The sequence below is a fragment of the Heteronotia binoei genome, chromosome 3 (assembly GCF_032191835.1).
Source record: "Heteronotia binoei isolate CCM8104 ecotype False Entrance Well chromosome 3, APGP_CSIRO_Hbin_v1, whole genome shotgun sequence".
Taxonomy (NCBI): domain Eukaryota; kingdom Metazoa; phylum Chordata; class Lepidosauria; order Squamata; family Gekkonidae; genus Heteronotia; species Heteronotia binoei.
In genome coordinates, this window is record NC_083225.1 from 119,804,405 (window position 1) to 119,830,938 (window position 26,534).

The following is a 26,534-nucleotide window of genomic DNA, read 5'->3' on the forward strand; positions in this document are numbered from 1 at the left end:
CAGGAAAGGAAACGAAAGGTCCCCTGTGCAAGCACCAGTCGTTTTCGACTCTGGGGTGACGTTGCTTTCACAGCGTTTTCATGGCAGACTTTTTTACGGGGTGATTTGCCATTGCCTTCTCCAGTTTTTTACACTTTCCCCCCAGCAAGCTGGGTACTCATTTTACCGACCTTGGAAGGATGGAAGGATGAGTCAACCTTGGGCTGGCTACCTGAATCTCATCAGTCTACCCTTTAAATTAAGCCTTGTATGGAATATACCTGTGTGATGGCCAGGAGGCTGTCCTACCCCTGAAGGGAAAAACAGCCACTCAGCGAAGCCTATGGGAGTGCTGCTGCAGCATCCAATCACCTTTCAGAAGGGGAATGGAATGTTGGTGTTGTAAGTCAGTCTGCTGAGCGAGGGCTCAGATTTCTCAGATGGAGCTACCTGCAGCTAGCTTTCAAACAGTAACTGAACAGCCAGCTGCAGCTGGCTCTGAGCCAGAAGAACAACAACTAGAGATCAGGCTACCAGCTGATCAGGAAACAGCCTACATCTGAAACCAAGCCAGTGCCTTGTAGCTCTGAAGCTGGCTGTTCAATTGCACTGAACCATACACTGAACATGAGTCAGCAGTGTGATGTGGTGGCTAAAAAACAGAAAATGGGTTTTGAATTGTATCAACAGATGTTCTAGTGTCCAGATCATGTTAAGTGATTGTATCGTTTTACTCTGCTCTGGTTAGACCTCACCAAGGATATTCAGTTTTGGACACCACAATTTAAGATGGATATAGACAAGCTGGAATATGTCCAGAGGAGGGCAACAAAGATGGTGAGGGGTCTGGAGATAAATTCCTATGAGAAAAAGTTGAAGGGGTTGGGTATGTTTAGCCTGGAGAGGAGACAACTGATAGGTGATATGATCACCACTTCAAGCACTTGAAGGGCTGTCATATAAAGGGTGATGCAGAATTGTTTTCTATTGCCCCAGAAAGACAGACAACTACCAATGGGTTGAAATTAAATCAAAAGAGTTTCCAGTTTAAGATTAGGAAGAACTTCCTGACAGAGCGGTTCCTCAGTGGAACAGGCTTCCTCAGGTGGTGGTGGGCTCTCCTTCCTTGGAGGCTTTTAAGCAGAGGCTAGATGACCATTTGATAGCAATGCTGATTCTATGAATTAGGCAGATCATGCAAAAGAAGGCTGGAAGGTTTGCATCAGTGCTTAGTTCTTGTGGCCTTTTCTTACAAGCCCAGGTAAATGCTGGTTGTCACTTTGGGGTCAGTCAGAAATTTTTCACCAGGGCAGTTTGGCAAGGGATCCAGGAGTTTTTGCCAGCTTCTTAGCATGGAGCAAGGATCACTGGGGATGTGTGTGGGGGAGGGGAGGTATCTGTGAATTCCCTGCATTGCGCAAGAGTTGAATTAGATGACCCTGGAGGTCCCTTTCATCTCTATGATTATATGTTTGTAAGCAGTAAACAAGTCTTCAGAAGCCACTCCCACCCTTGAGGGGCTGATAGTGTTAGGGAAGTTTAGAGTTGCAAGAAAGGAGAAGTGTGAGATTCATGGCTCATCATCAGCTGTCGTTAAGAGATTAATAAGTAGTTTCAGGATACCGTAAAGGAATTGTCTGGAAGTTTAGCTTTTAAGATTTGACTATAAATTCAACTGGACCCAACAGGTACACTTTGCTACTTTGCCCCAGCCTTGTTGTTGTTGGTCCTCTGCAATCTTGGATTAGACCTGACAACTGGCTTTTCTTGAACCCCTGACCTTGGACTAGACTTGAATTTGCTGCCTGGAACTCCTTGACCTAAACTGGACTTTGGTAAACCTGCTCTCTGGAATGCCTTACTTTTAGACTAGACTTTGGTTATTGTCTGCAACTTTGCCTGTGACCTGCCCTGCTGAAGCCGTTGCCTCCTGGAGAAGGTGCACCAGTACAATTGGAGGGAAGCACAGGAGGAAAGATTTTTAAGTTTTGGGAAATTACTGGTAGTAGCAGGTGCCATGTTTATGCTGATTTTACACTCACCTTGGTCTGGGGCAGGCTTCCGTTTCCGCGTGGAGCAAGCTGGTGATTTCGCACTAGTTGCTCCGCGCAACCATTTTGCTCGGGGCAAACCCACGATTTGCCCCACTGCAGCGTAAACCTGTTTTTTCAGGTTTACACTGCAGCACAGCAAATTGCAGGTTTGCCCCGCACAAAATGGCAACGTGGAGCAACTGGTGAGAAATCGCCAGCTTGCTCTGCACGGAAACGGAAGCCTGCCCTGGACCAAGGTGAGTGCGGAATCAGCCTTACTGTGCACCTGTGTTTGTTTACTCGTTATCAGTTCACCTTATGGAACATCATATAGTTGACTAAGCTGATTTTTTTGTGTGAGAGAGCCTATGCATGCAAAGTAGTATTGTGAATCCTGATGATCTGGCCCAAGAATAAGCAAATGAAGAATTAACAAGTAGAGGAGTACTACCCTTATTAAAGGTTATATTATTCACTAAGTAAAAGGCTTATTCATTCCCTGCTGTGCCTACAAGGTTTCCGCTTGGTTGACCATGTTAATAAGTCCAGAAATCCTGGGGAACCCCGGAGATTTTTTAAAAACCATTTGATCAGGAAATCCCTTTATGAAGGATGGATTAAGATTAAAAACAAAATTTATGGCGAAAAACCCCCCAGATGGATTTCGCCTGAAGAGGCTGCGGTCCACCCTCATCTGTGGAGCCCAGCAAAGTTGATCAGATACTCAGATTTACTTGATGACAAGGATAATTTGAGAAAGAAAGAGGAGCTTGAGGCTTTAGGCTTGAACCTGGATTGGTGGGTAATGGTACAAATTACTTCAAAATATAATAGGGATAAGGTCTCAGGTTTTTCTAAGCATAATTTTGATTTTGATAAAATCTTGGTATCTGGCCCACGTAAAATGATTAAGAGAGTATATAATTATGTTTTACAAAGGAAATTGGAGGATGAGGTGGTTAAATCGGTAATGATTAAATGGGCGAAGAACTTAGAGAAAAACATCACGTTAGAACAGTGGACTCTTTTATGGAAAAATAACTATAGTATAATTAAACCAGCTAGCCTTAGAGAAAATTTCTTTAAACTTTTCCATCGGTGGTATATTACACCAGTCCAACTGAACAAAATAAACCCCTCCTACTCTCCGAAATGCTGGAAGTGTGGTCATTGTTTAGGTTCGTTCTTTCATTTATGGTGGTACTGTGAAATAACCAAAAAATATTGGATTATGATACATAGATTGTTAACACAATTGTTAAAAGTGAATATTCAACTGAAGCCAGAGACATTTTTGCTTTCGCACGTTCGAAACGAAATTCCGCGGGAAGACAAGTACATTACTGTTTACATCCTAACAGCGGCCAGGATCCTTTTTGCTAAACTTTGGAGACAGAAGGCTGTCCCACTCCGAGAGGACGTAATTCGTGAGATATTAAATATTGCTGAAATGGACGTTTTGTCAAATCTGATAAGAGGAATGTCAAAATGTGAGGCTATAAAGAAATGGGAAAAACTATATATTTGGTTGGAAAAAGGTTGATTGGTATGAATTTAGTCAATGTTTATAGATAAAAAGTTAACTAAGTTATTTGGTGAAAGACAACAATGGTGGTATACCATAATCTACCTCTAATAGGTTGTTTTTTTTCTGTGTTTAACTTTTTTTGCCTTCTGTTTGATTAAATAAAAGCAAAATAAAAAAAAAATAAGTCCAGAAATCCTGATATGAATGAAACTTATAGGAACAGAATGAAAGGACTTTAAACTGTTTCATTTAGGAAGTCAAGAGGTTGTAAAGCATAATAAACCAAAAGAGACTTTTTAGTTTACTGTCTGATGCATGTACATGGTAGTAGGAATTACTGGATATCATCTTGCCCAATGCCTTAGTTATGGAATAAGGATTTCCTTCCTATTACCACTTCTATGCATATTTTCTCCAAGTACCCTAGTGAGTCAGGAATTTCTTGATTCAGTGAAAGTGCACCATCTCTGAATGTCTCTTGCCTTGAAAACCTCATGAGGATGCCATAGGTCATCTGTAATTTTACAGCATTTCCACCACACCCATAGAGCCACTTTAGTTGTCATGCATCATGAAAGGGACATAAATATGTATGAAAAGTATGAAAGGGACATAAATGTTTCCAAACACACAGATGGCACATGGCAGGAGCTGTGGGCAGTCACTGATGTTTGTCTCTTGGAACATATATGTTTCCTTCACACTTTGTATGTTTATTACAACAAACACATGTAAAGGCTAGAGATAAACTAGACCAGGACATTGAGATCAGGTCAGAGTCTCCCATGAAGATAATTCAGAGGGTAGCTCTGTTGGTCTGCAATATAATAGCTCCTTTTGTCAGAAAGGAACCTTGACTCTCAGAAGCTCATACCCTGAAAATCTTGTTGATCTCTAAGTTGCTACTGGTCTCAAAGCTAGGATCCCCCATGTTTCTGCAAATGGAGTGAAACTCCCAGGTTTGCAGAAAAACTTTAAACTTAAAAAAGGAAGGAATATGCACGCATCAATTTAAAACAGTGGCAACCTTGTAAGACTATGTGACTGCCTTAGGATTGACAGGTTCCAGGAGTTGTCAGCTTCTCCCTGGTGGGGGTATTTAGGGGGCATTCAAGGAGGGGAGTGGCAATCCCAGATGTGATGACATCACACAGAGTGGCATCATCATGTCCTGGACACAATATGTGCACCCCCTTGCTTTTTCCCAACCTTTTATAGGGAACCTTTGCTTTAATTGGTTGAGGGGAGGGAAGCAAGGCAGGAGCCAGCAGCCCTTGATAGGAAGAGCAGGCATCATGTGTGCCTGCCCTATAATTTGACTGACAGTCTCCCTCACATATCATTCTGGTCCACAATAACAGTATATTCAGAAGTACTCTAATCATACATTTGCAGGCTGGTAATAGCCTTAATCTGGATGGCCCAGGCTACCCAAATCTCGTTAGAGGGGACCTATGCAGAGTCAGCCATGGTTAATATTTGAATGGAAGACCACCAAGGAATAAAAGGTTTGCTCTGCAGAGGCAGATCATGGCAAACCACCTCTGAATGCTCTTGCCTTGAAAAGCCTACAGTCTGCTGTGACTTGACGGGGGAGAGGGGGAGACCCAGTTCAGAAAGGAAAGTTGTACAGCTATTGTAGTGCATGATGAATGTAGAGAGAACAAAACAGAGTTTATACATATTATACTTCAAATAGGACTTACACAAATTACATCATGAGAAGAAAAGACAGTAACATTAGAAAAAGTTGAATTGAGTAGAAAAAGAGGTAGACCTAACATGAGATCAAATGAATTGACTCAATAAAGGAAGCCATGGGCTTCAGTTTACAAGACCTGAGGCACGCTGTCAATGACAGGACTTTTGAAGGTCATTCGTTTATAGGGCCACCAAAAGCAGAAATGACTTGACACTACAAACACACAAAGTGAATTTATTATTTAAAGTTTCCTGTGCCACTCACATGAAGCAGTTTACAAACAACAATAAAAACTGTACAAAGACGAAGTCTTCATGTGAAGCCTCACAGTAGTAGAGAAGTAGAAAACTGGGAGCATTGATGATTTCAAATACCTCTTTTCAAAAATATGCAATTGACTATATCTCATGTCCACACTGAAGTGAGGGATGCTTCTCACTTTCCGTTCTATAGTCTTATAAGAGCATCTGAGAATTCAATACATACTCCTCACTTTTCTTAAAATAATAATTACAGAATAAACAACTGGGGGGAGGGGGAGACCATGTCCCTATTTCAGTTTATTCTGCTGAGGAAAATGGTAGTTTTCAATGTGTTTTGCTATTATCAACTGAAGTACAGTGCATTTATCTTATGCTTCCACCTAGGGACAGCATATAAAGTTAATACTGGTTTTCTAAAATCAGGATATACTATAAAAGGATAGCATATATAAAAAGTTTCCTTCCTTCCTTCCTTCCTTCCTTCCTTCCTTCCTTCCTTCCTTCCTTCCTTCCTTCCTTCCTTCCTTCCTTCCTATCATAAACATTTTCCTTCATTGTTATCAATATAACAAATATATCTTAATACTATAGCCTTCTCCATAGTTATATCTATACCTAGTATGCAGTTTCAGTAGATTTGGTTCAGCTCTTAAACATATGCCCTGGGATACATTTTGCCTATACACCCCTCAAACATAATTGTTCTCTCCACTCACGATTTTAGCCACCTTCCCACCCAACCTCATCATCATATATATTGTTCAGAATGTACTGCTGAATTTATGTTTTTGTTTCTATCAGGGTTGTTATGGAACAGGAACTTATTGAGGCCTGTGGCCCAGTAGAGGGATCCATGCTTACTCAAGACACTAGGTCAGTCTCCAGTTTGCCAGTGGGAAAAATACCAGGTGAAAGCAAAGTGCAAAAAAAAGTACATGCTGCTGCCTTTTCCAGGTGCTTCTTCCACTGTTTAATTGTCATAGCTTCTATGACAATTCAGAGACTCTTCGAACAACCTCTCCTTTCCCTGTAGGAAGAGTGCTGTAGAAATAGAACCTGATTCTTCTGCGGTTCTTTTAGATATACCGTTTTGATAGAACTACAAGAAGTATGAGAGAGATCCTTTTGAGATTATTTGTAATTGGAGGTGAGTATTAAAGGTGGCCATGACTGGGATGAGAGAAGTTAGGATTCAATGGACAATGGAAACTCTCTCTCTCTGACTATTATTTCCCTGTGAAGAGTTCTGTAATCTTTGTTAGGAAACTAATATGGAGATCAAACATTTTAAACACATTTTCCAGAACATTAGAAGCAAGATATATACCTCATGTAGTTACAGCCTGGGTAAATCTGGGATGTCATTTATTGATAACTGATGCATGTTACATCTATTTTATCACACTATTCTAGATCAAGGGCAGAGTGACTGCTATTATTAATAAAAAGCCCTGATACCACACGCATATAGCAATACTAATTTTATGGCTGTAAAGTTTTTAAGTAATGCATAGAGCAATAAAAATGTCTTGAAGATTAATGTTCAGTGGAATTATCTAATTCCACATAATAAATTGTCTTCCAGAGATGTATCTAAAATAGAATAAGCCTGGCATATTTCAGGTGAGAAACTGAGCCACCTCTAGTTGAGCAGTGATTTCCATCTTTGTCTTCTTTTTTTAAATGTAGATATGACATCAAAGATGACTACACCTTGCGCATTAAAAAAGCTGTGAGCACAGATGAAGGGACATATACATGCATTGCTGAGAACAGAGTTGGAAAAGTTGAAGCATCTGCTACTCTAACAGTCAGAGGTGAGTGTTAAAGTATTTGAGTGAGCTTAACATAATTGATTCCTATTTTTTTGGGTGAGTTTGGTGATTTCATAGTAGAAAAAATTATGTTAGAAAACCCATATATGTTCAAATAATCAGAGATGTTGAGTTTTCAAGCAGTGTTAAAACCAGCTTTCTGATTAGATTTTTCTATATACCAATGTTAGTTGAATGAAAAATTGGCTGGTAAAGATAGAAAACTTGTATTTTTCTTTGCAACCTAAAATTTAAGGCTGGTGTACTGAAATCATTTTCCCCATGTGACAAACATTGCTTTTGGGTCTCAAAAGTATCTCTTTAAGGACTCCCTAACATATCAGAGATCCTTCAGTAGCAGATGCTATGGGTTGAAAATGGGACCATATGCTTGCAAAGCCTATGCTCTTCCAATGAGTGAAAGTGTAGAAATCCCATGCCTGTGAAATGTAACTCTCATTTGTACTCTAGCTCTAGAATATAGATGAGAGATAGTGACTGCGGGAATATAATTGTAGATTCTATGTCATGTGGAAGTGATGAAGGAAGGAGGAAATTCTTTTGCTTTAAGGAGAAGATATCGGATGATAGATCCATGATGGTGTGAGAGAGGCAATTAGAATGGGTTAAAAACAGGAGTAAAATAAAAGAAATGATGGACAATAGAGCTTTTTTTTCTTTTTTACAAACAATTTTTGTTTTATTTTAATTTATTTCCAATGACATTATTTTATTTTAATTTTTTTCCAATGACATTAAATAAAAGGACAAATAACAAAGGACACAAAAACAATTCAGACCTCACAAAAAGAAAACCATGCTAATATCTATAACATTGAGTTTCAAGTTTCAAGTTTATTTCAATTTATATCCCGCCCTTCCCACCGAAATGGCTCAGTATGAGCCACTGGACAACACTGGACAATAGGGCATTTAATAACCAAAGATGTGTGACCATATGTTTATCATATATGCTAATCATATATCTTTCTGGTTTCCAAAGATTATCTTGATTTAACTAAAAATTTAAATAAATAAATATTTAAAATCCTGGTTCACCTGTTTCTTTTTAGAGCAAAAGTCCTTCTGTTTATTGAAAGTCACGCATTACTTTCTTTTAAGTATTCTAGCTCTGTCTTTTGTACTGCTGAATTCTAGCTTATGAATCCAGTTGGAGCTAATATTTTCTTACAGAAGACCCTATTATTGGGAAAGGCCAGGAGTTTGAACACATAATGCATATAGATGCCCTCATCTACTTAATTTGACAGAAAATATCAGCCATGCAATGGCAAAAGAATGATTTTGACTCCACTATAAAAGCACATATAGGACAGGGATTTCCAACCTTTTTGAGCCTATGGGCACTTTTAGAATTCTGACATAGTATGTTGGGTGCAGGCACAAAATGGTTGCCACAGCACAGCCAAGCACAAAACAGCTGCTGTGGTTTACCTCCAGTTCTATAGTGAAAATCCTTGTAGTGTGATGGTAGCTACTACCAGAGCAATATTTTTAAAATCACACAGCCAGAAACCTCATTGAGGAAAAGCCCTACTGGCCCTGTCCACTTTCTAAAAATGCTTGATGGGCACCAGAAAAGGTGTCATGGGTACCACATTGGGAAGCATTGTTATAGCTATACATATATTATACATGTAACACACATGCGCAGTGGAGTCACCGGATTCACACTGGATTAAAAAAAAAGGCAGTATTTCATAATTTAGCAGTGCAGGCTCAGTAGAGATATGAAAGGTTAATGAAAATATTTTTTTAGTTTAATCATTGCTTTTTCTATACCATACACATTAAATCAGATGATCAAAGACTCTATGGATAGTTTTATTAGACCAAGGGTCAACTGATTCAAGACGTTGACTTCCATTTCCATCCATTTAATGCATAGACACAGTTCAGTTTAATTTGCTGAATTTGGAGAGGGAGGTAGAAATGAACCTAGCTGTGTAAAGAGGTGGGAGTTGTCCAGTGATAACAAAATAAATTAGTATTTTATAGTAATCCAGCTATTGAAATATTGTTGTGATGTTGCAGAGATTATATAAATTTCCAAGAAACTTCATATTACTTGTTTTTGATGAGACTTGATTTCTGTTTTGTGAGAAAACCAAGTACTACATTTCCTTCTTCAAAAGTAGTATTCTTTTTCTTCTGAAAATTAGAAATATTAGACTATGCACTTCAGGTTCCTTCATGACATCTGTTGTACAGATTGTACAGACAATAAAAAATTACTTCTACTAAAGCTTAGCATGTTGATATGAGTCGTGACTAGAACAAAGAGATCAGGGAGGGATCTGTTGAACTCACTGGAGCTTGAACTCGAGCAAATTAGGATGGAAAAAGAAAGTATATAATTTAATTGATTTTCCTACATGAAATAAGACCTCATTATCTTTCTCCCTTAGCTTTCTAATTTAACTAGCCATAGGCATAGTTACTAGCCATAGGCATTTATTCAATACAAAACATCTGAGATGTGAAATAATTTTTAATTGAAAAATCACCAATAAAAATACAGCAAATATATGAAAGAAAATTAGGAAAAACCGGAAATATAAAATTTAAATTCAAAAGTTATGAGGGGAAACTATATAGACTTTATTTTTAAGCTTCAAAAAAAAGCATGCCCTTTATTAAAATGACAACAATTATATACGCGTCTAATCTTTTGCCTCTCATAAGTAAATATGCATAGGCTTGCAGTCTTATGTTAGTTGCTTTCAGTGGGTAATTTTACATTAAAGTAGTACTGTTGCTGAACTGTAGTACAGGCCGTGTTTCCTCACAGTGATTGAAGATTTTTTTTTAAAAAAAACCTAGAACTTTCCCCTAAACTTTCTACAAAGGAATTAAATGTTCCTGGCTTTAGCTAATAATGCGTAGAACTGCTGTTTTGATTGAGTTAATTATTGTAGGTCTATCAGCTAGGGATGCTAGCCTCCAGGGGGGACCTTTGGATTGCCCTGAACAGAGCTTTTTTTGTAGCATATTAGGCCATATACCCCTGATGTATCCAATCCTCCAAGAGCTTACAGGGCTCTTCTTACAGGGCCTACTGTAAGTTCTTGGAGGATTGACTACATCAGGGGTGTGTGGCCTAGGGTTGCCAATCCCCAGGTAGGGGCAGGGGATTCCCCGGTTTGGAGACCCTCCCCCTGCTTCAGGGTCATCAGAAAGCGGGGGGAGGGGAGGGAAATATCTGCTTGGAACTCTATTATTCCCTATGGAGATTTATTCCCATAGAAAATCATGGATAATTGATCTGCGGGTATCTGGGGCTCGGGGGGGGGCTGTTTTTTTGGGTAGAGGCACCAAATTTTCAGTATAGCATCCAGTGCCTCTCCCCAAAATACCTCCCAAGTTTCAAAAAGATTGGACCAGGGGGTCCAGTTCTATGAGCCCCAAAAGAAGGTGCCCCTATCCTTCATTATTTCCTATGGAAGGAAGGAATTGAAAAGGTCCCTTTAAATGTGATGGCCAGAACTCCCTTTGGAGTTCAATTATGCTTGGCACAGCCTTGATCTTGGCTCCACCCCTAATGTCTCCTGGCTCCACCCCCAAAGTCTCCTGACTCCACCCCCAAAGTCTCCAGGTATTTCTTGAATTGGACTTGGCAACCCTAGTGTGGCCTAATATGCAAAGGAGTTCCTGCTACCAAAAAAGTCCTGGCCCTGAATTACAGTTTATTCCAGGCTACAGAGATCAGTTCCCCTGGAGAAAATTGAAGCTTTGGAGGGTGTCACTATAGTATTTACCCCACTGAGGTCCCTCTCATACCCAGGCTCCATCTGCAAATTTTCAGAAATTCCTTAATCTGAATCTGGCAAATCTACCCCCATCCCCTGCTGGTGACTAGGGGGGGACCTGGCAAACTTACTATCAACCTGCAGATAAGAGGCATTGCTTCTAGTTGCTGCCATCAGGTTGGGTGTCCTGTGCCTATGAGCAATCAATGCTTGGGATGGGAAAATTTTACTTGGTTCAGACATATTGCAAAACCATGGTTAAATTAAATCTATAGTTAACAGTAGGAGCCCATATCACCCAACTTGTTTTCATCATGACACTCCATGCCCACCCTGTTCCACTTTCACCTTCACTCTCTCAAACACACAGTAGTGTGGCAAACTCCTTCTATGCACCTCTAAGGGAAAAAATAGGAAAAGATCCCTGGCTTTCTTAACTTCTAAAATTCATACACAACTCCATTCCCTAACAAACCATTGGGGAGTGAAGGATAAATCTGGGTATTCACATGCTGATTCTTTTGAAAAATCTTTCTTTGGGCATCAGAACTCTCACTCTAAAACAAATTTACCATGGTCGAAACCTCACAAAAATCCCGTTTAGATAATTTATTGTAGCCTAAGGAAATGTGCAACGGATAACATTGCTTCTCTTGTTCCATTAAGGTCAAGAGGAGATTAAGGCCAAAACAGTTTTTCAAGCCATAATTTTAGATTTAAAAAAAGAAAGAAAGAAAACCTTTTCACTTTGTATCATATTTTTATTAACATATAGTATGTTGCTCTTTTAAAATATAATTGTCAACATGTCATGTTCACTTGTAATACCTGTGCCATGAAGGCTTCAATCCTATGCACATTTATTTTGGAATAAGTCTACAGATCTTTCTTGCAGTCTATAATAGAATCAAGCTGTGTGTTCATTTAGAGATCTCTTGGTGATAGGAATATATGACTACTTAAGGTTTTTGCAATTAAGAGTTTATATCATTTAACAAACTAAATTAAGCAAGCCAGAACTTCTTTACCTTCCCTGCCATTGACCAGATTTTTTATATGAACTAAAGGAGAAATATCCAGCTGAATTTATTTGGGTAACTTCAAATTAAAACATAGCATTCATTAACACCATAATCCAGATCATCCTAGATATGTGATATTAAAATGAGCAACATCAGTATCTGTTTTATTTCTAAGATATAATGTTTTTGAAATATCAGGATCTAGATTCAAATGGGAAAAGGATAGTTTAGAACTATGGTTCTTTTAGAATTATCTTGGAAGGAATACCATAATGAAGATCAATCTACAAAGCTTTTTCTTAGAAAAAATTCTAAAATTATATTTTACTGTTGTTTATATGGCAGCAAGTTTTATGTTTCAGAAAAGATACTTCAGCAGCAGAAAACCACTTCTAGAATTTAGAATAAAAAGCAGATAAACATTTAAATAATAATAAATAATAGGCACTTCTTTTGTAGTCTGCAGGAGGAGATGTTATAATCAAATGCTTGTAACTGTAGATTATACTGAAAAGGATAGTGCACCAGTCAAGCAATTAATTACAGCAAGTAGAATTCATATTGTCTGAAAACTAGGTAATAGATAATTGTAGCAATACATGATGTTGGCGAAAAGAAGAAAGTACTGATCTCCAAATCTAACAAAATTAAATTGAAACATTGCAGTGGCTCTATTTACAAATTCTACTACTAAAATTTGGCCTGCTTCATTTCTCCCATGTGGGACCTACTGTAAATTTACTGTTTACCTCTGAGTTCTTCCATAACAGATGTTGAGTCAAAACAGGGTTGACAGCTCTCAGCCCCCAACTCAACAATTCTAACATAATGAAAGACTGCTGCCAGAATGAAATCACTTGTTGCAGCGACAGCCTTCAATCTCAGTATCAGTTTGAGGTAGAAATAACCTGTTGATCATTGCACATTTGAAAGAGAAACTAAAAGCTATCTAAGCAACACTTCAGGAGATTCTGGTTGTAGATCCTTGTGGTCACTAGATGTTCTTTGTTATAGTTCCAGCAACACTGTCAGTGGTAAGGAGTAAGTGTGCTTTGCGCTGTTGTGTCTATAACTGGATAAGGAAAAATGGTGCCTTGGACATTTCTCTAACCTGAACTGCAATCCAGACAGTCCTAGTAAAATGCAGTTGGTATTTAAATCAGAGAGCAATGCATCTATTTTATTGGATTGACATTTGCCACTCTGTAATGCTAGATGATGTATTCATCAAGGTTTAGAAGTTCACCCTAATGTGAAGATACTTACTTCTATCAAGCATTAGCAATGCCATTTGACGACAGGATATAAATCTCTCAAAAATGTTGTTGAGCTGCTTGGTTCAGAGCAGCTTTTTCAAATGCTATACAGGTCCTTGCCTTCAACAACTGCAGTTCTAATAACTCCATCTTAAATACTGGGAATGAGCATCTACTTCAGACAAACATGTTAATGTAGTATTCGACTGAGTATCCACAGTTAAACATAACATTACACATCAAGTTTTCTGACAATTTCTTTTTTTTCTTTTAACTTTTTTATGTTCTCACCACACCATTATAATGTCTTCAGCTCGCCCTGTTGGTAAGTAACCATCATTCAGTCCATTTTAACATACCTTCATACAGTTCATCTTTCATTTTGCAAACCCTTAGAACTGTTTTTTCCAGTTAACTGTTGACTACTGGTGATTATTGATGCTGGTCTGTTGCATCTGTAAGCTTTCTATAAGCAAGCAACATGCAAAGGGGAAAAACCAGTTACTTTGTGAGTGTATTGATGATTGTTTCAAGTCATTTTGATAATTGAGGCTGAACCTCAATGGTTGGCATACATTTCAAATTATGGGTTAATGCACCACAGTCATGCTTATTTTCCAGTTTATTCACGGAAAAGAATAACCATTGACACCTGTAGGCTTTGAATATCATGTCCTGAATATCATTTTTGTATTATATAAAATGTATGAAAGTTTGAGAGAGGCAAGAAATTTTGTTATCACTACAAAAATTCTACAGTCTGAATTTAGGAGCCAGTAATAACTAAAGTCCCCAGCCCATGTTGTCTTTATTTTAAGATGCGGTCTGAGGTCCTTGGTTTACACCCAGTACTTAGCATGTGATGTTTGGTTCAGTATCAATGGAAAGCAACTTCTGGATGAGAACATGGAATTTTTAACCTTATGACACTGTTTGGAGTTGAATCTCAGGGTCAGCAAAAGATTTTAAAATTAATATATTTATGTTATGCATTTTAAAGAATAAGTAAAAAACATTTTAATAATATTTTTTCCCATGTAAAATCCCTGTGGCTTTTTGTAGTATTAAGGATCATGATAGTGATAGTCTTATACTTAAGCTTTTATCTTTTACTCTTAAAGTTTATTATATTTGTCACATTCATTTTATAAACAAGTGTGAAAATGTAAGCTTGAATTATTTCTGTCTCTGACTTCGGTCAGAGCAAGGCATTTATAGCATATGGTACGGACTGTGCATATGCAAAGGCAAATTCAGTTCTGCCTGAGGTGGATGGCAGCTGGTGAATATAACAGCTCAGTACCAGATTCCCATTAGCAAATCAAAACATTATGAGTAATAACTGTATGGCTCATCTCTAAAATAGCTGTTCTTTTTATTTTAAGCTTTTGAAAAGATTTCCTACAGGAGTGAACAGCAGATGGGTTCTGGAAGCAGGGTATTTATTCCTATTTAGACCATTTGCTCCTGTTATTGCACACATCAGATGGATTTTCCAGATGAACAAGTTAATATTTTCACCAAAATTATTTTTTATGTGTTTCACTGGTGCAATGTAAAGCATTTGTTCTAAACACAAGTTATGACTTAGTAGAGAAAAATGAATTTCAGTCATAATTTTGTTATTTGGATGTTGTGAAATGCTTTTAATATACAATAAAATATTTAATAGATTAGGCTTTCAAGAGTATACTTATCCAGTTAGTCTGCCAGGTGTTCAAAGTATAAATAACAGGAAAACATTTTTTTTTTCAAATATAATCAACTATATCTATATATCTATTTCTCAAGTGTGGGCAGGTCTGTAGAAACTTAAATCTGTGGACTGGGCCCACACTGAGACAAAGTAGATTTTGCTTCAGACCTGTAATTTCCAGAAAATTCTGAAATCAGTAAAAAAAAACTACATAGGTTTAAATTCCCCCTGAGAACAAATGTTTGTTCGCATGTTTACAGACAAGGCACCTACGTTGTTCAGAGACTCAGCGGTGGGAAGAGGGGATCCATGGCAGTTGATGCCACACTATATAGGAAAATTCAGTCAGCTTAATACTAGTCATCAAAAGCTAGTTCCAACAACAACAACAACAACAAAAACACTATGGTAAAATGTGGAATTCACTGCCACAGGATGTGGTGCGGCTACAAGCATAGCCAGCTTCAAGATAAAAATATGGAGCAGAGGTCCATCAGTAGTTATTAGCCACAGCATATTTTTGGAACTGTCTGAGGTATTCTTGGTGCTTTGGGGGGCAAAGTAGAAGGGCTTCTAGCCCCACTTGTGAACCTCCTGGTGGCACTTGGGGGGGGGGGGGTTGGCCACTGTGTGACAGTGTTGGTCTGGATGGGCCATTGGTTTGATCCAACATGGCTTCTCTTATGTTCTTAAAATGATCTATTCCAGACTTTGCAATGCTTCCCAAAAACAGATTTTAAGGGCCCACCAAGAACACTTCCATACATGCCCTTCTTTTGCAGATAATGGTAGAGATTTTTTTTTTAATGTGGAAAAAAGGAGAGGAAAGAAGAACAATGTAACTTGATTTTGGTCCCCAATGGAAAGAAAGGCTTTCAAGAAGCAAGCTCTCTAAACTAACATTCAGTAGCCAGAATTTATACAGGAATACATACCACTAACTGAAATGCAACTTCAGGATTCATTACTTCCCCCCCAACACTGAAATTGTCATATTACCCTTGTTTAACTTAATGACTCCCTGATCCATATAACTTTTGGCTTTCAGCACAAATGCCCCCAGAGTGGCTTGGAGATAAAAAAAAAATATTAAAATTGTTTGCTAAACCATAATAACGATAATAGCAGAAGAATAAAATGTGTAGAAGAGTGATCAGCATTAGAAACAGACAAGATGTCATGCAGTCACTGTCAGCATAACACAGTATTTCAATAAGGTAGTCTTCAGACCAGCATATCTGAGCAAGTTGATACAATCATTGTATACAAACCAAGAAGCCACTGTGAGAACACCATATGGAGATACTTATTGGTTCAAGATAGAGAAAGGAGTATGACAAGGTTGCATTCTTTCACCTCTCCTACTCAACACGTATGCTGAAACAGTCATGAGGAAGTTAGAGCTGGAAGAGTAAAAAATCAGGGTAAAGATTGGAGGAAAGAATACCAACAGTCTTCTATATGCTGATGACACAACCCTCATCTCGGAAACTAAAGAAGGCCTGGACTATCTGATCAAGTAAAAAGTGAGAAGTTTGGCCTCTTCCTAAATGTCAAAGAGACCAAGATCATGACCACCAAGAAGAATAGAAACATCAAAGTAACAGTTGTCAATGAAGAGTTTAAACTTGTGGAAGAATTCACTTTCTTAGGATCACTGATCAACCAAAGTGGCAAGTGCAGTCCAGAAATAAAACGTCAAATCATGCTGGGTCACACAGCAATGATTCTATGAATCGAATATAGAAGATCAAGGACATTAGTCTAGCAACCAAATGCATATTAGTCTGTGTTATTGTGTTTCCCATAGCAACATATGACTGTGAAAGTTGGACTATGAAGAAGCAAGACAGGAGGAAAATCAATTAATTTGAGCTTTGGTGCTGGAAAAGGCTCCTGAGCATTCCTTGAACAGCAAAGGTGACATACAAGGAAGTATTGAAGCACCAGACATGCCATTGGAAGGAAAAAATCACAAAACTGTGATTGACTTATTTCAGCCATGCCATGCCTTCTCAACCCAGAGACAGCAAGGATGAGGAGGAATTAATGTAAAGGGTGTAGGTAGGTGGGAAGACAGCTAGGGTGGGGGAATGAATGCCAAGGGTGGGGGAGTGGTGGAATGCTAAGGGTGTGGGGGTAGTTGAGAGGAAGAGGGAAGGAAATTGAGATAAAGGGAATGAGAGAAAGGGGGGAAATGGTGGTAGGTTATCAGGGAAGGGGATATATTGACAGAGAAGGAATGGGGTGGGCAAAAGAGATGGATATAGATTGACAGATAAAGCAACCCCTGGATATTTCAGAAACAGTTCCTTCATCAAGCCTTCCCTTTTGCCCCACCACTTCTGTGGGAAATGCAGGAGAGATGAGAACTAGGAGTGGGAGGATCTGGGGGAACCAGGTTCTGATTGCTCTCATTCTGAGCCAAGACCCTGTTTGCATCAATTGGGGCAAGTCACTCAGCCTAGCCCACCTTTTTGGGATTTTGTTGGTGGGAATGGGGCAGTGCAGGAGGGAGTCAGGTGAGATTGTTACCCAAAGAGGCAGTCTCCTATTTAATTGGGGGAGGGGGTGTTAACTTAAGGAGGCAGAGCGAGAGGCAGGTAACTAGGATTCTCCACAAATGTATAGCTGGACTTTCCCCCTGTAAGAGTACTCTCAAATAAACCAGGCAGATTGTTAGACGGAATGGTTTTTATTAAAAGAGAAATAGAAGAGCAAAACACACACACAAACACACTTAAAACATACAATCAGAGGAAAGTGAGAAAGCAATTTCAGGGAAGGCTAATAACTACCAGTCTCAGAGATAGAGGTCCATGGAGGCAGCAGCAAAATGACTAGCATTTCATATAGAGAAGAAGATAAGGCCCAAACAGATTTGGGGGTGCATGTGTGGATCCAAGAGCACACACATAGACTGCACTGGTGCTTAGGGACTCTTTATATAGGGCAAAATGCCCCCTGGGGAAAGCTAACATATTTGCCCGAGAAACAAAAACTTGGTGGGTTTTTCAGAGGTCAACAATGATTTAGGAGAAACTTGGTGGCTTTTTCTGAGATGGACTGTAAATGGGGCTTGATGATTCTGTAAGTACTTGATGGGGGAAACCACCAGTGTTAAGTGTTGCTTGATTAGGTTGAATGGGTGAGGGGAAATGAGCTGGATGTTGACGAGATTAATCCAAGGTGTGACAGTAGGTTCTTAGGAGACCCATTGTCCTGAATTATGCACCTCTCCAGGGTGGAGAGGGAGTCATTAGCTAGCCAGCTGCTCTTACTCACACTTCTAAATTGCAATCCAGGCTTGTTTCTGACTGGCATCCATTTTGTGTCATTTGGGGCTAGGCAGTGTATTGCTCATGATATTTGAGATGATATTTGAGGAAGGGTGCTTATGATTTTCTAGCTATACGTTGCCCCTCAGCAAGAGGAGGGGTCTGACTGCTAACAAGATGCTCAGATGTAGGACAGGGGAAGAAAGGAAACAAAGAGCAAGAGATAGATTGTAGCCATGCATGGCTGCTGAGGCTGGTCATATGAGGGGGGAGGGTGATGAAAAAATACCTTATTTATTTTCAGGGAACATTACTCATCTCCTAAAAGTGCTATGTATACAAAAGGTAACTAATTTGTTTGAAAATGTAAGATACCCCCCCCATTTTATCGTAGTCCTTGGAAAAATCCTAGTGTTGCATATGATTAGGGTTGCCAATCCCCAGGTGGGAGCAGGTAAGAAGCACTAAGGCATCCACGCCAAAACAGTCTCAATTATAGAAAATCTGAGTATTTTACAACAAATTCACTTATAAGATAATACAGTACAATCCAACGTGCAAATATAAACCACACCCGAATACAAAGTACATCTAGCTGCCATAGGCTTCCCACTTCATAGAAGCCTTGTGTAAAACAGAGCATTATGTGCATCCCTTTTGTGATCTTGTGCCTTTCTGCTTCCAACTTTTACACTGACTGTAATTGAAAAAAGATTTGGAGCATTGAATCTATTCACATGGCTCACCAACCACAGCTCGGATTTCCAGCTTTACAAATAGATGGACTTTGTATTCGGGTGTAGTTTATCTTTGCACATTGTATTGTATTATCTTATAAGTGAATTTGGTATAAAATACTAAAATTTTCTATAATTGAGGCTGTTTTGGCGTGGATGCCTTAGTGCTTCCTACCTGCTCCAATTTCCACGTTACTCTCTTTGGTTACTAAATCCCCAGGTGGGGGCAGGGGATCCCCCAGTTGGAGGCCCTCCCCCTGCTTCAGGGTCATCAGAAAGTGGGGGGAGGGGAGGGAAATGTCTGCTGGAAACTCTATTATTCCCTATGGAGACTTTTCCCCATTGGAAATAATGGAGAATTGATCTGCGGGTATCTGGGGCTCTGAGGGGGCTGTTTTTGAGGTAGAGGCACCACATTTTCAGTATAGCATCCAGTAGCTCTCCCCAAAATACCCCCCAAGTTTCAAAAGGATTGGACCAGGGGATCTATGAGCCTCAAAAGAAGATGCCCCTATCCATTATTTCCTATGGAAGGAAGGCATTTAAAAAGGTGTGTGGTCCCTTTAAATAATAATAATAATAATAATACTTTTTATTTATATCCCGCCCTCCCCGCCAGGGCAGGCTCAGGGCGGCTTACAACATAAAAATACAATATACATCAACAGTTATACTTATAAAATCATCATTAAAAACAATTTACAAGTTATATTAAAATTAACATTATGGTGCTATAAACATTACATCTTCAGTAAGGTTCAGTAGCTAAAAACATTTCCAGCGGCACTTTCTTAGCTTGTCATTAGTTGAAGGCTATTTTGAAGAGGTAGGTCTTACAGGCCCTGCGGAATTGATCTAAACATCGCAGGGCCCGTACCTCCTCCGGGAGTTGATTCCACAGCAGTGGAGCTGCAATGGAGAAGGCCCGATCCCAGGTGGCCTTCAATCTGGCCTCCCTTGGCCCAAGGATATTCAGCTGGTTCTGGTGATGGCCAGAACTCCCTTGGAGTTCAGTTATGCTTGTCACACCCTTGTCCTGGCTCCACCCCCAATATCTCCTGGCTCCACCTTCAAGGTCCCCAGATATTTCTTGAATTGGACTTGGCAACCGTACATATGATTAAATGCATTTATTGGGGCTTTTGTGGGTTCCTTCATAAATCAGTTTCTTGCAATCCATAACACACATGAACAATATGCCCGAGCTTTGTTTTGATTCATTCTCGAACTTTTCTTTTATCCATCTAGAATATTTTTATCTAGCCATTTATATCTCCAGTACCTGGCATTAAATTTTATGGTACATATGACCTGGCCTGACAAAATTAGATTTATGTCAGATCCAACTCTCATAACAAACAAGTTTAGCACATCTGGACTAGAGACTGGGCAATAACTGGCTGCATCATTTTTTGTGAAGAGATGTTTTTTTAAAAAATAGTGAATGGATAACTGCATCTTTGAGTGGCCAAAGGAAGGTACCCTGACTTAATAAACCATTTATGATAGACATCAACAGATCATTAATGTGGCCCTAAAGTGATTCCACAGTTGATTCCACAGCAGTGGAGCTGCAATGGAGAAGGCCCAATCCCGGGTGGCCTTCAATCTGGCCTCCCTTGGCCCAGGGATATTCAGCTGGTTCTGGTGATGGCCAGAACTCCCTTGGAGTTCAGTTATGCTTGTCACACCCTTGTCCTGGCTCCACCCCCAATATCTCCTGGCTCCACCTTCAAGGTCCCAGATATTTCTTGAATTGGACTTGGCAACCGTGCATATGATTAAATGCATTTATTGGGGCTTTTGTGGGTTCCTTCATAAATCAGTTTCTTTCAATCCATAACACACATGTACAATATGCCCGAGTTTTGTTTTGATTCATTCTCGAACTTTTCTCTTATCCATCTAGAATATTTTTATCTAGCCATTTATATCTCCAGTACCTGGCATTAAATTTTATGGTACATATGACCTGGCCTGACAAAATTAGATTTATGTCAGATCCAACTCTCATAACAAACAAGTTTAGCACATCTGGACTAGAGACTGGGCAATAACTGGCTGCATCATTTTTTGTGAAGAGATGTTTTTTTAAAAAATAGTGAATGGATAACTGCATCTTTGAGTGGCCAAAGGAAGGTACCCTGACTTAATAAACCATTTATGATAGACATCAACAGATCATTAATGTGGCCCTAAAGTGATTTTAGCAGCAAAATGGTTCAGTGTGCAAGTGCTGGCCTTCACAGTTTCTTGTCAAAATCCATCACAGTAACTGGGTCAAAATGTTCCATAAGCAGACCAAATGATGCACCTTCATTACATGAAGCAAAAGAAATAATAAGGTAGTTAGGAACCTTAGTCTCAAACCATTAAACGTTACAACCAGGCCTTTCAATCTAGCCCCATACTGGTAGCCAGTGCTACTAGATAAGTATTATTGACTCATAAGGTTTTTCTAGACAATCTGGGAGCATCTTCAGTTTTTCTGGACTAATTTTCATCCTGCCTAAGATATTCACTGTTTTTTAGACAACAGTTTAGTAAAACTACTGTCACCATAGCTCATATAGAAAAGAACATGCCGGTGACATCATCACCCACACTGCTTAATGATTTTGTTAAAACACATTGGACAGTGCACACATGTACACATGAAATTACCTTCCACTGAGACAGAACGTCGGTTTATTGATGTGTGAGTGGGTGTGTGTAAGTCATGGTGACCTCTGGTGATTGACCCCTACTGGGGGCCTGGAGGATATTCAGAGAGGTGGCTGTGTAAAGCCTGCCCTGCTTCTGGGCTCTGGTATTCTAAGGAGGTCTCTCATCCAGGTACTTGCCAGAGTTGACTCCACTTAGTTTCCAAGATCTGATGAGATTGGCTTGCCTGAACTATCCGAGTCAGGGCAGAACATTGGTTTATCAAGCTATGTACTGTCTCCTCAGACTGGCAGCAGGTGGAGGTCTTCAACATCATCTGCTACCTGATCCTTTTAACAGGAAATGTGAAGAATTCAATCTGTTCTACATGCAAGCAAGTGCTCTACCACTGAGCCATAGCTCATCCTTGTGCAAGTTATGGCAGTTTCAGTACAACATCAAAAACTATTTAATAGTCAGTTTCATCCAATAAAAACTGGATTTCTGATGCCACCACACACTTGATTCTCACATCCATAAATAGAATGTACAACTGAGAACAGGTCAGTCTCCTCCTGATAGGGCTATAACAGACCTAAACTTTCCCTCCCCCCCCCAAAAAAAACATCTGTATTGTGGCTTACGGAATTGTCTCATGCATCAAGGAAAGATAACCTTAGCCATCCATATATCCAGTCTTTGTCTAGCTGTCTCAGTAGCTAGGATAGGTCAAGCTGACTGCTTGCTATCTCTGCTAGCTGGTACAGTCCTCTGCTAGACCCACTACTATGAAGTAAATTAATTTGTAGAAAACATATGCACAAACTTTCACAGCACACATACACAACCATTCACAAATCACTTGCAGCTTAGTAAAGATGCAGCAGAGTAAGTCATTTTAATTACTCATGTTTTACTTTTTTGGTGTCATACATTTAGAGTCACATTTGGAACAATAATCAATAACCTGAAAGGGGTTTTGAGAATCATGGTCTAATTTTGGGAAAGGAACAAGAAAAGTAAGGAAAGACTTTTAAGATTTTCCTCTCCATGTTGAAGTGCTACTCATAGGTTTCTTTCCCCCCCATTCTGACATCAGTATGCTTAAATTCCATTGAACACAGTGGGATATTAGATCCGCCTTTCCCCCCGTTTTCAAGTATTTTTTTTTTTCAGTATGTGTATTGGGTAATCATCTTGAATAATACAGCTGAAACTGTTCCATCAGCCTGAGGCAGCATTTTGTGAGAAGATGTTGAAGTGATGTAGAAGAAATATGCTTCACCTAAGTTCACATTGCCATCACCAGTTAAATCCCATCCACTTCTGGAAAACCATCAAAATAAACGGGGGAGAAATACAAAAGATGGTTGAGACAAAATGCTAAGTCATAATTTGGCACTATATGAGAGAGACAGCCAGATCTGATAAGGCACAGGAAAAATCTGACTTTAAAACATACTGTGCAACATGACAACACGTTTCTGCATTGTGTCTGCACAGTGTAGGCCAGTGGAGCTGTTCCAGTGGTCAGAGATCATTTGGGATCTGACCTGCAGGAGGAAGAGGACTGTTCAGTGGCCCACTGAGACCATTTTGCTGAGTACTTTGCAGATAAAGTATGTAGCATCCATTCTAACTTGGACTGTACATTAGCATTGACAGGGTCGGATGGTGCCAGGGTGCTGTGTTGCCCTGTTGTGTGGGATACTTTTCAGTTTATTCAGTCTGAGGATGTGGGCAGGATCCTTGGAAGTTTGAAGCCTACCACCTTCTTGATGACCTTTGCCCTTCCTGGTTACTTAAATCTTCTGCGGGGAGGGGGCTAGCTGACTGGGTTTGAGAACATAAGAACATAAGAGAAGCCATGTTGGACAAGACCAGTGGCCCATCCAGTCCAACCCCCCCCCCCCCAAAAAAAACCAAGTGCCATCAGGAGGTTCACAAGTGGGGCTAGAAGCCCTTCCACTGTGCCTCCCTCCCCAAACACCAAGATACAGAGGATCACTGCCCCAGACAGAGAGTTCCAGCAATACACCGTGGCTAATAGCAACTGATGGACCTCTGCTCCATATGTTTATCCAATCCTCTCTTGAAGCTGGCTATGCTTGTAGCTACCACCACCTCCTGGGGCAGTGAATTCCACATGTTAATCACCCTTTGGGTGAAGTACTTCCTTTTATTCCTTCTAACCCGACTGCTCAGCAATTTCATTGAATGCCCACGAGTTCTTGTATTGTGAGAAAGGGAGAAAAGTACTTCTTTCTCTACTTTCTCCATCCAGTGTATAATCTTGTAAACTTCTATCATGTCACCCCGCAGTTGACATTTCTCCAAGCTAAAGAGCCGCATGCATTTTAACCTTTCTTCATAGGGAAAGTGTTCCAAACCTTTAATCATTCTATTTGCCCTTTTCTGCACTTTTTCCAATGCTATAATATCCTTTTTGAGGTGAAGTGACTAGAATTGTACACAGTATTCCAAATGAGACCACACGGTCAATTTATACAGAGGCATTATGATACTGGTTGATTTGTTTTCAATTCCCTTCCTAATAATTCCCAGCATGGCGTTGGCCTTTTTTATTGCAATTGCACACTGTCTTGATATTTTCAGTGAGTTATCTACCACGACCCAAAGATCTCTGTCTTGGTCAGTCTCTGCCAGTTCACACTCATCAACTTGTATTTATAGCTGGGATTTTTGGCCCCAATATGCATTACTTTGCACTTGGCCACATTGAATCTCATCTGCCACGTTGACGCCCACTCACCCAGCCTCAGCAGATCCCTTTGGAGTACCCCACAATCCTCTCTGATTCTCACCACCCTGAACAATTTAGTGTCATCTGCAAACCTAGCCACTTCACTGCTTACTCCCAACTCCAAATCATTAATGAACAAGTTAAAGAGCATGGGACCCAGTACTGAGCCCTGCGGCACCCCACTGCTTACCGTCTTCCACTGCAAAGACTGCCCATTTATACTCACTCTCTGCTTCCTATTAATTAGCCAGTTTTTATCCACAAGAGGGCTTGTCCTTTTACTCCATGACTCTCTTACTAAGGAGCCTTTGATAAGGAACTTTATCAAAAGCTTTCTGGAAGTCAAGGTAAACAACATCTATTGGGTCTCCTTTATCCACATGTTTGTTCACCCCTTCAAAGAACTCTTAACAGGTTAGTGAGACAAGATCTTCCCTTACAGAACCCATGCTGAGTCTTCCTCAATAACTTGTGTTCATCAACGTGCCTACTCATTCTTTCTTTGATAATGGTTTCTACCAACTTTCCCAGTATTGAAGTCAGACTGGCTGGCCTGTAATTTTCCGGATCTCCTCTGGAACCCTTTTTAAAGATGAGGGTGACGTTTGCTACCTTCCAGTCCTCAGGAACAGAGGCAGATTTCAATGAAAGATTACATATTTTTGTCAGGAGATCCAGAAGTTCACATTTGAGTTCTTTCAGAACTCTTGGATGTATGCCATCCAAACCTGGTGACTTATTAGTTTTTAATTTGTCTATCAGTTGTAGGACCTCCTCTCTTGTCACCTCAATCTGACTCAGGTCCTTCAACACCCCTTCCAAAATTAGCAGTTCTGGAGTGAGCAGACACTTATCATCTTTCACAGTGAAGATGGAGGCAAAAAAATGCATTCAGCTTCTCAGCCATTTCCCTATCCTCCTTCAGTAATCCTTTTACCCTTTGGTCATCCAAGGACCCCACTGCCTCCCTGAGAAATAGTTAATGCTTCCTTTAGAGTGGGGGTGGTTACCCCAGCCTTGAAACAGGGTTTCTAGGGTTCTAGGTGTCAAGCATGCATATTTCTGTAACTTAATGGTCCCTTCGACAGAGAGCAGGTCACCCATACTCTGCTGCTCCCCCCTCTTTTACAGCCTTTGGGCAAGTAATAAATCCATCTGGCCCAAGGATGTTTATACAACAGCCTGGCTGGTACTACATTCATGCGGTCTCTCCTCCAGTTTCACACAGACAATCTTATCTGTGCTGAAAGAAGTGTGAGAAAGGGAGATGTTTTTAATAGCCTAAATTGCTTAGTAATAAAAGAGATAGTATGTAGTAACCTTTGAACCCGTGACTCAAGCTGCATCTGTATCTGCATCTCCCTTTGAAGTTATCCTATATAGCAACTGTGTAACACTGTGTACGTCATTACTTCCAAGGCTTGTGTCCTTGGTAAAGCTTCTGAGTTTCTTAAATAAAGCAACTTTTGTTTCAACAACAAAAGACTGATTATTGAGAAATATTGATGCTTGACACTAGGGTTGCCAGGCTCCAGGTGGGGCCTGGAGATCTCCCACTTTTACAACTGATCTCCAGAGATCAGATCCCCTGGAGAAAATGACTGCTTTTGAAGGGTATGCTCTATGGAATTGTAGCATGCTGAGGCTCCTCCCCTCCCCAAATCCCACCCTCCCTCAGATCTACTCCCCAAAGTCTCCAGGTATTTTCCAGCACAGACCTGTCAACCCTAAGTTCTTATCCTTGACCCAGAATATCTCAGTAGCAATCAACCAGTCTCAAATGGATTCTTGATCAACGTGATGGCTGGAACACTCCAAGCCTTCCTGGATGATGCAGATTGTTTAGATTCCTTGAAATCTGGTTTCAGGCCTGGTTATGGAATGAAATTGTCTCAGTCACTCTTGTGGATTCATTGTGCCAGGAGATGAACACAAGGAATGTGACCCTGTTGATTCTTTTGAATTTCTCAGCAGCTGTTGATACCATGGATCATTATATCTTTCTGGACTGGGATTAGGAGCACCTTTCTGCAGAGGTTCCAGTTTCAA

At 39.9% G+C, this 26,534-nt stretch overlaps 1 protein-coding gene across 12 annotated transcripts in view; it reads left to right on the forward strand.

The window, feature by feature from the left end:
• ROBO2 (roundabout guidance receptor 2) overlaps nt 1-26,534 on the forward strand; it is a 1,840,872-nt gene that overhangs the window by 1,528,908 nt on the left and 285,430 nt on the right. For all 12 annotated transcript variants that reach the window (XM_060234422.1, XM_060234419.1, XM_060234423.1 and 9 more), the window contains exon 6: nt 7,195-7,322. In XM_060234422.1, coding sequence (XP_060090405.1) covers nt 7,195-7,322 — 128 coding nt within the window. The remainder of the gene's footprint in view (nt 1-7,194; nt 7,323-26,534) is intronic.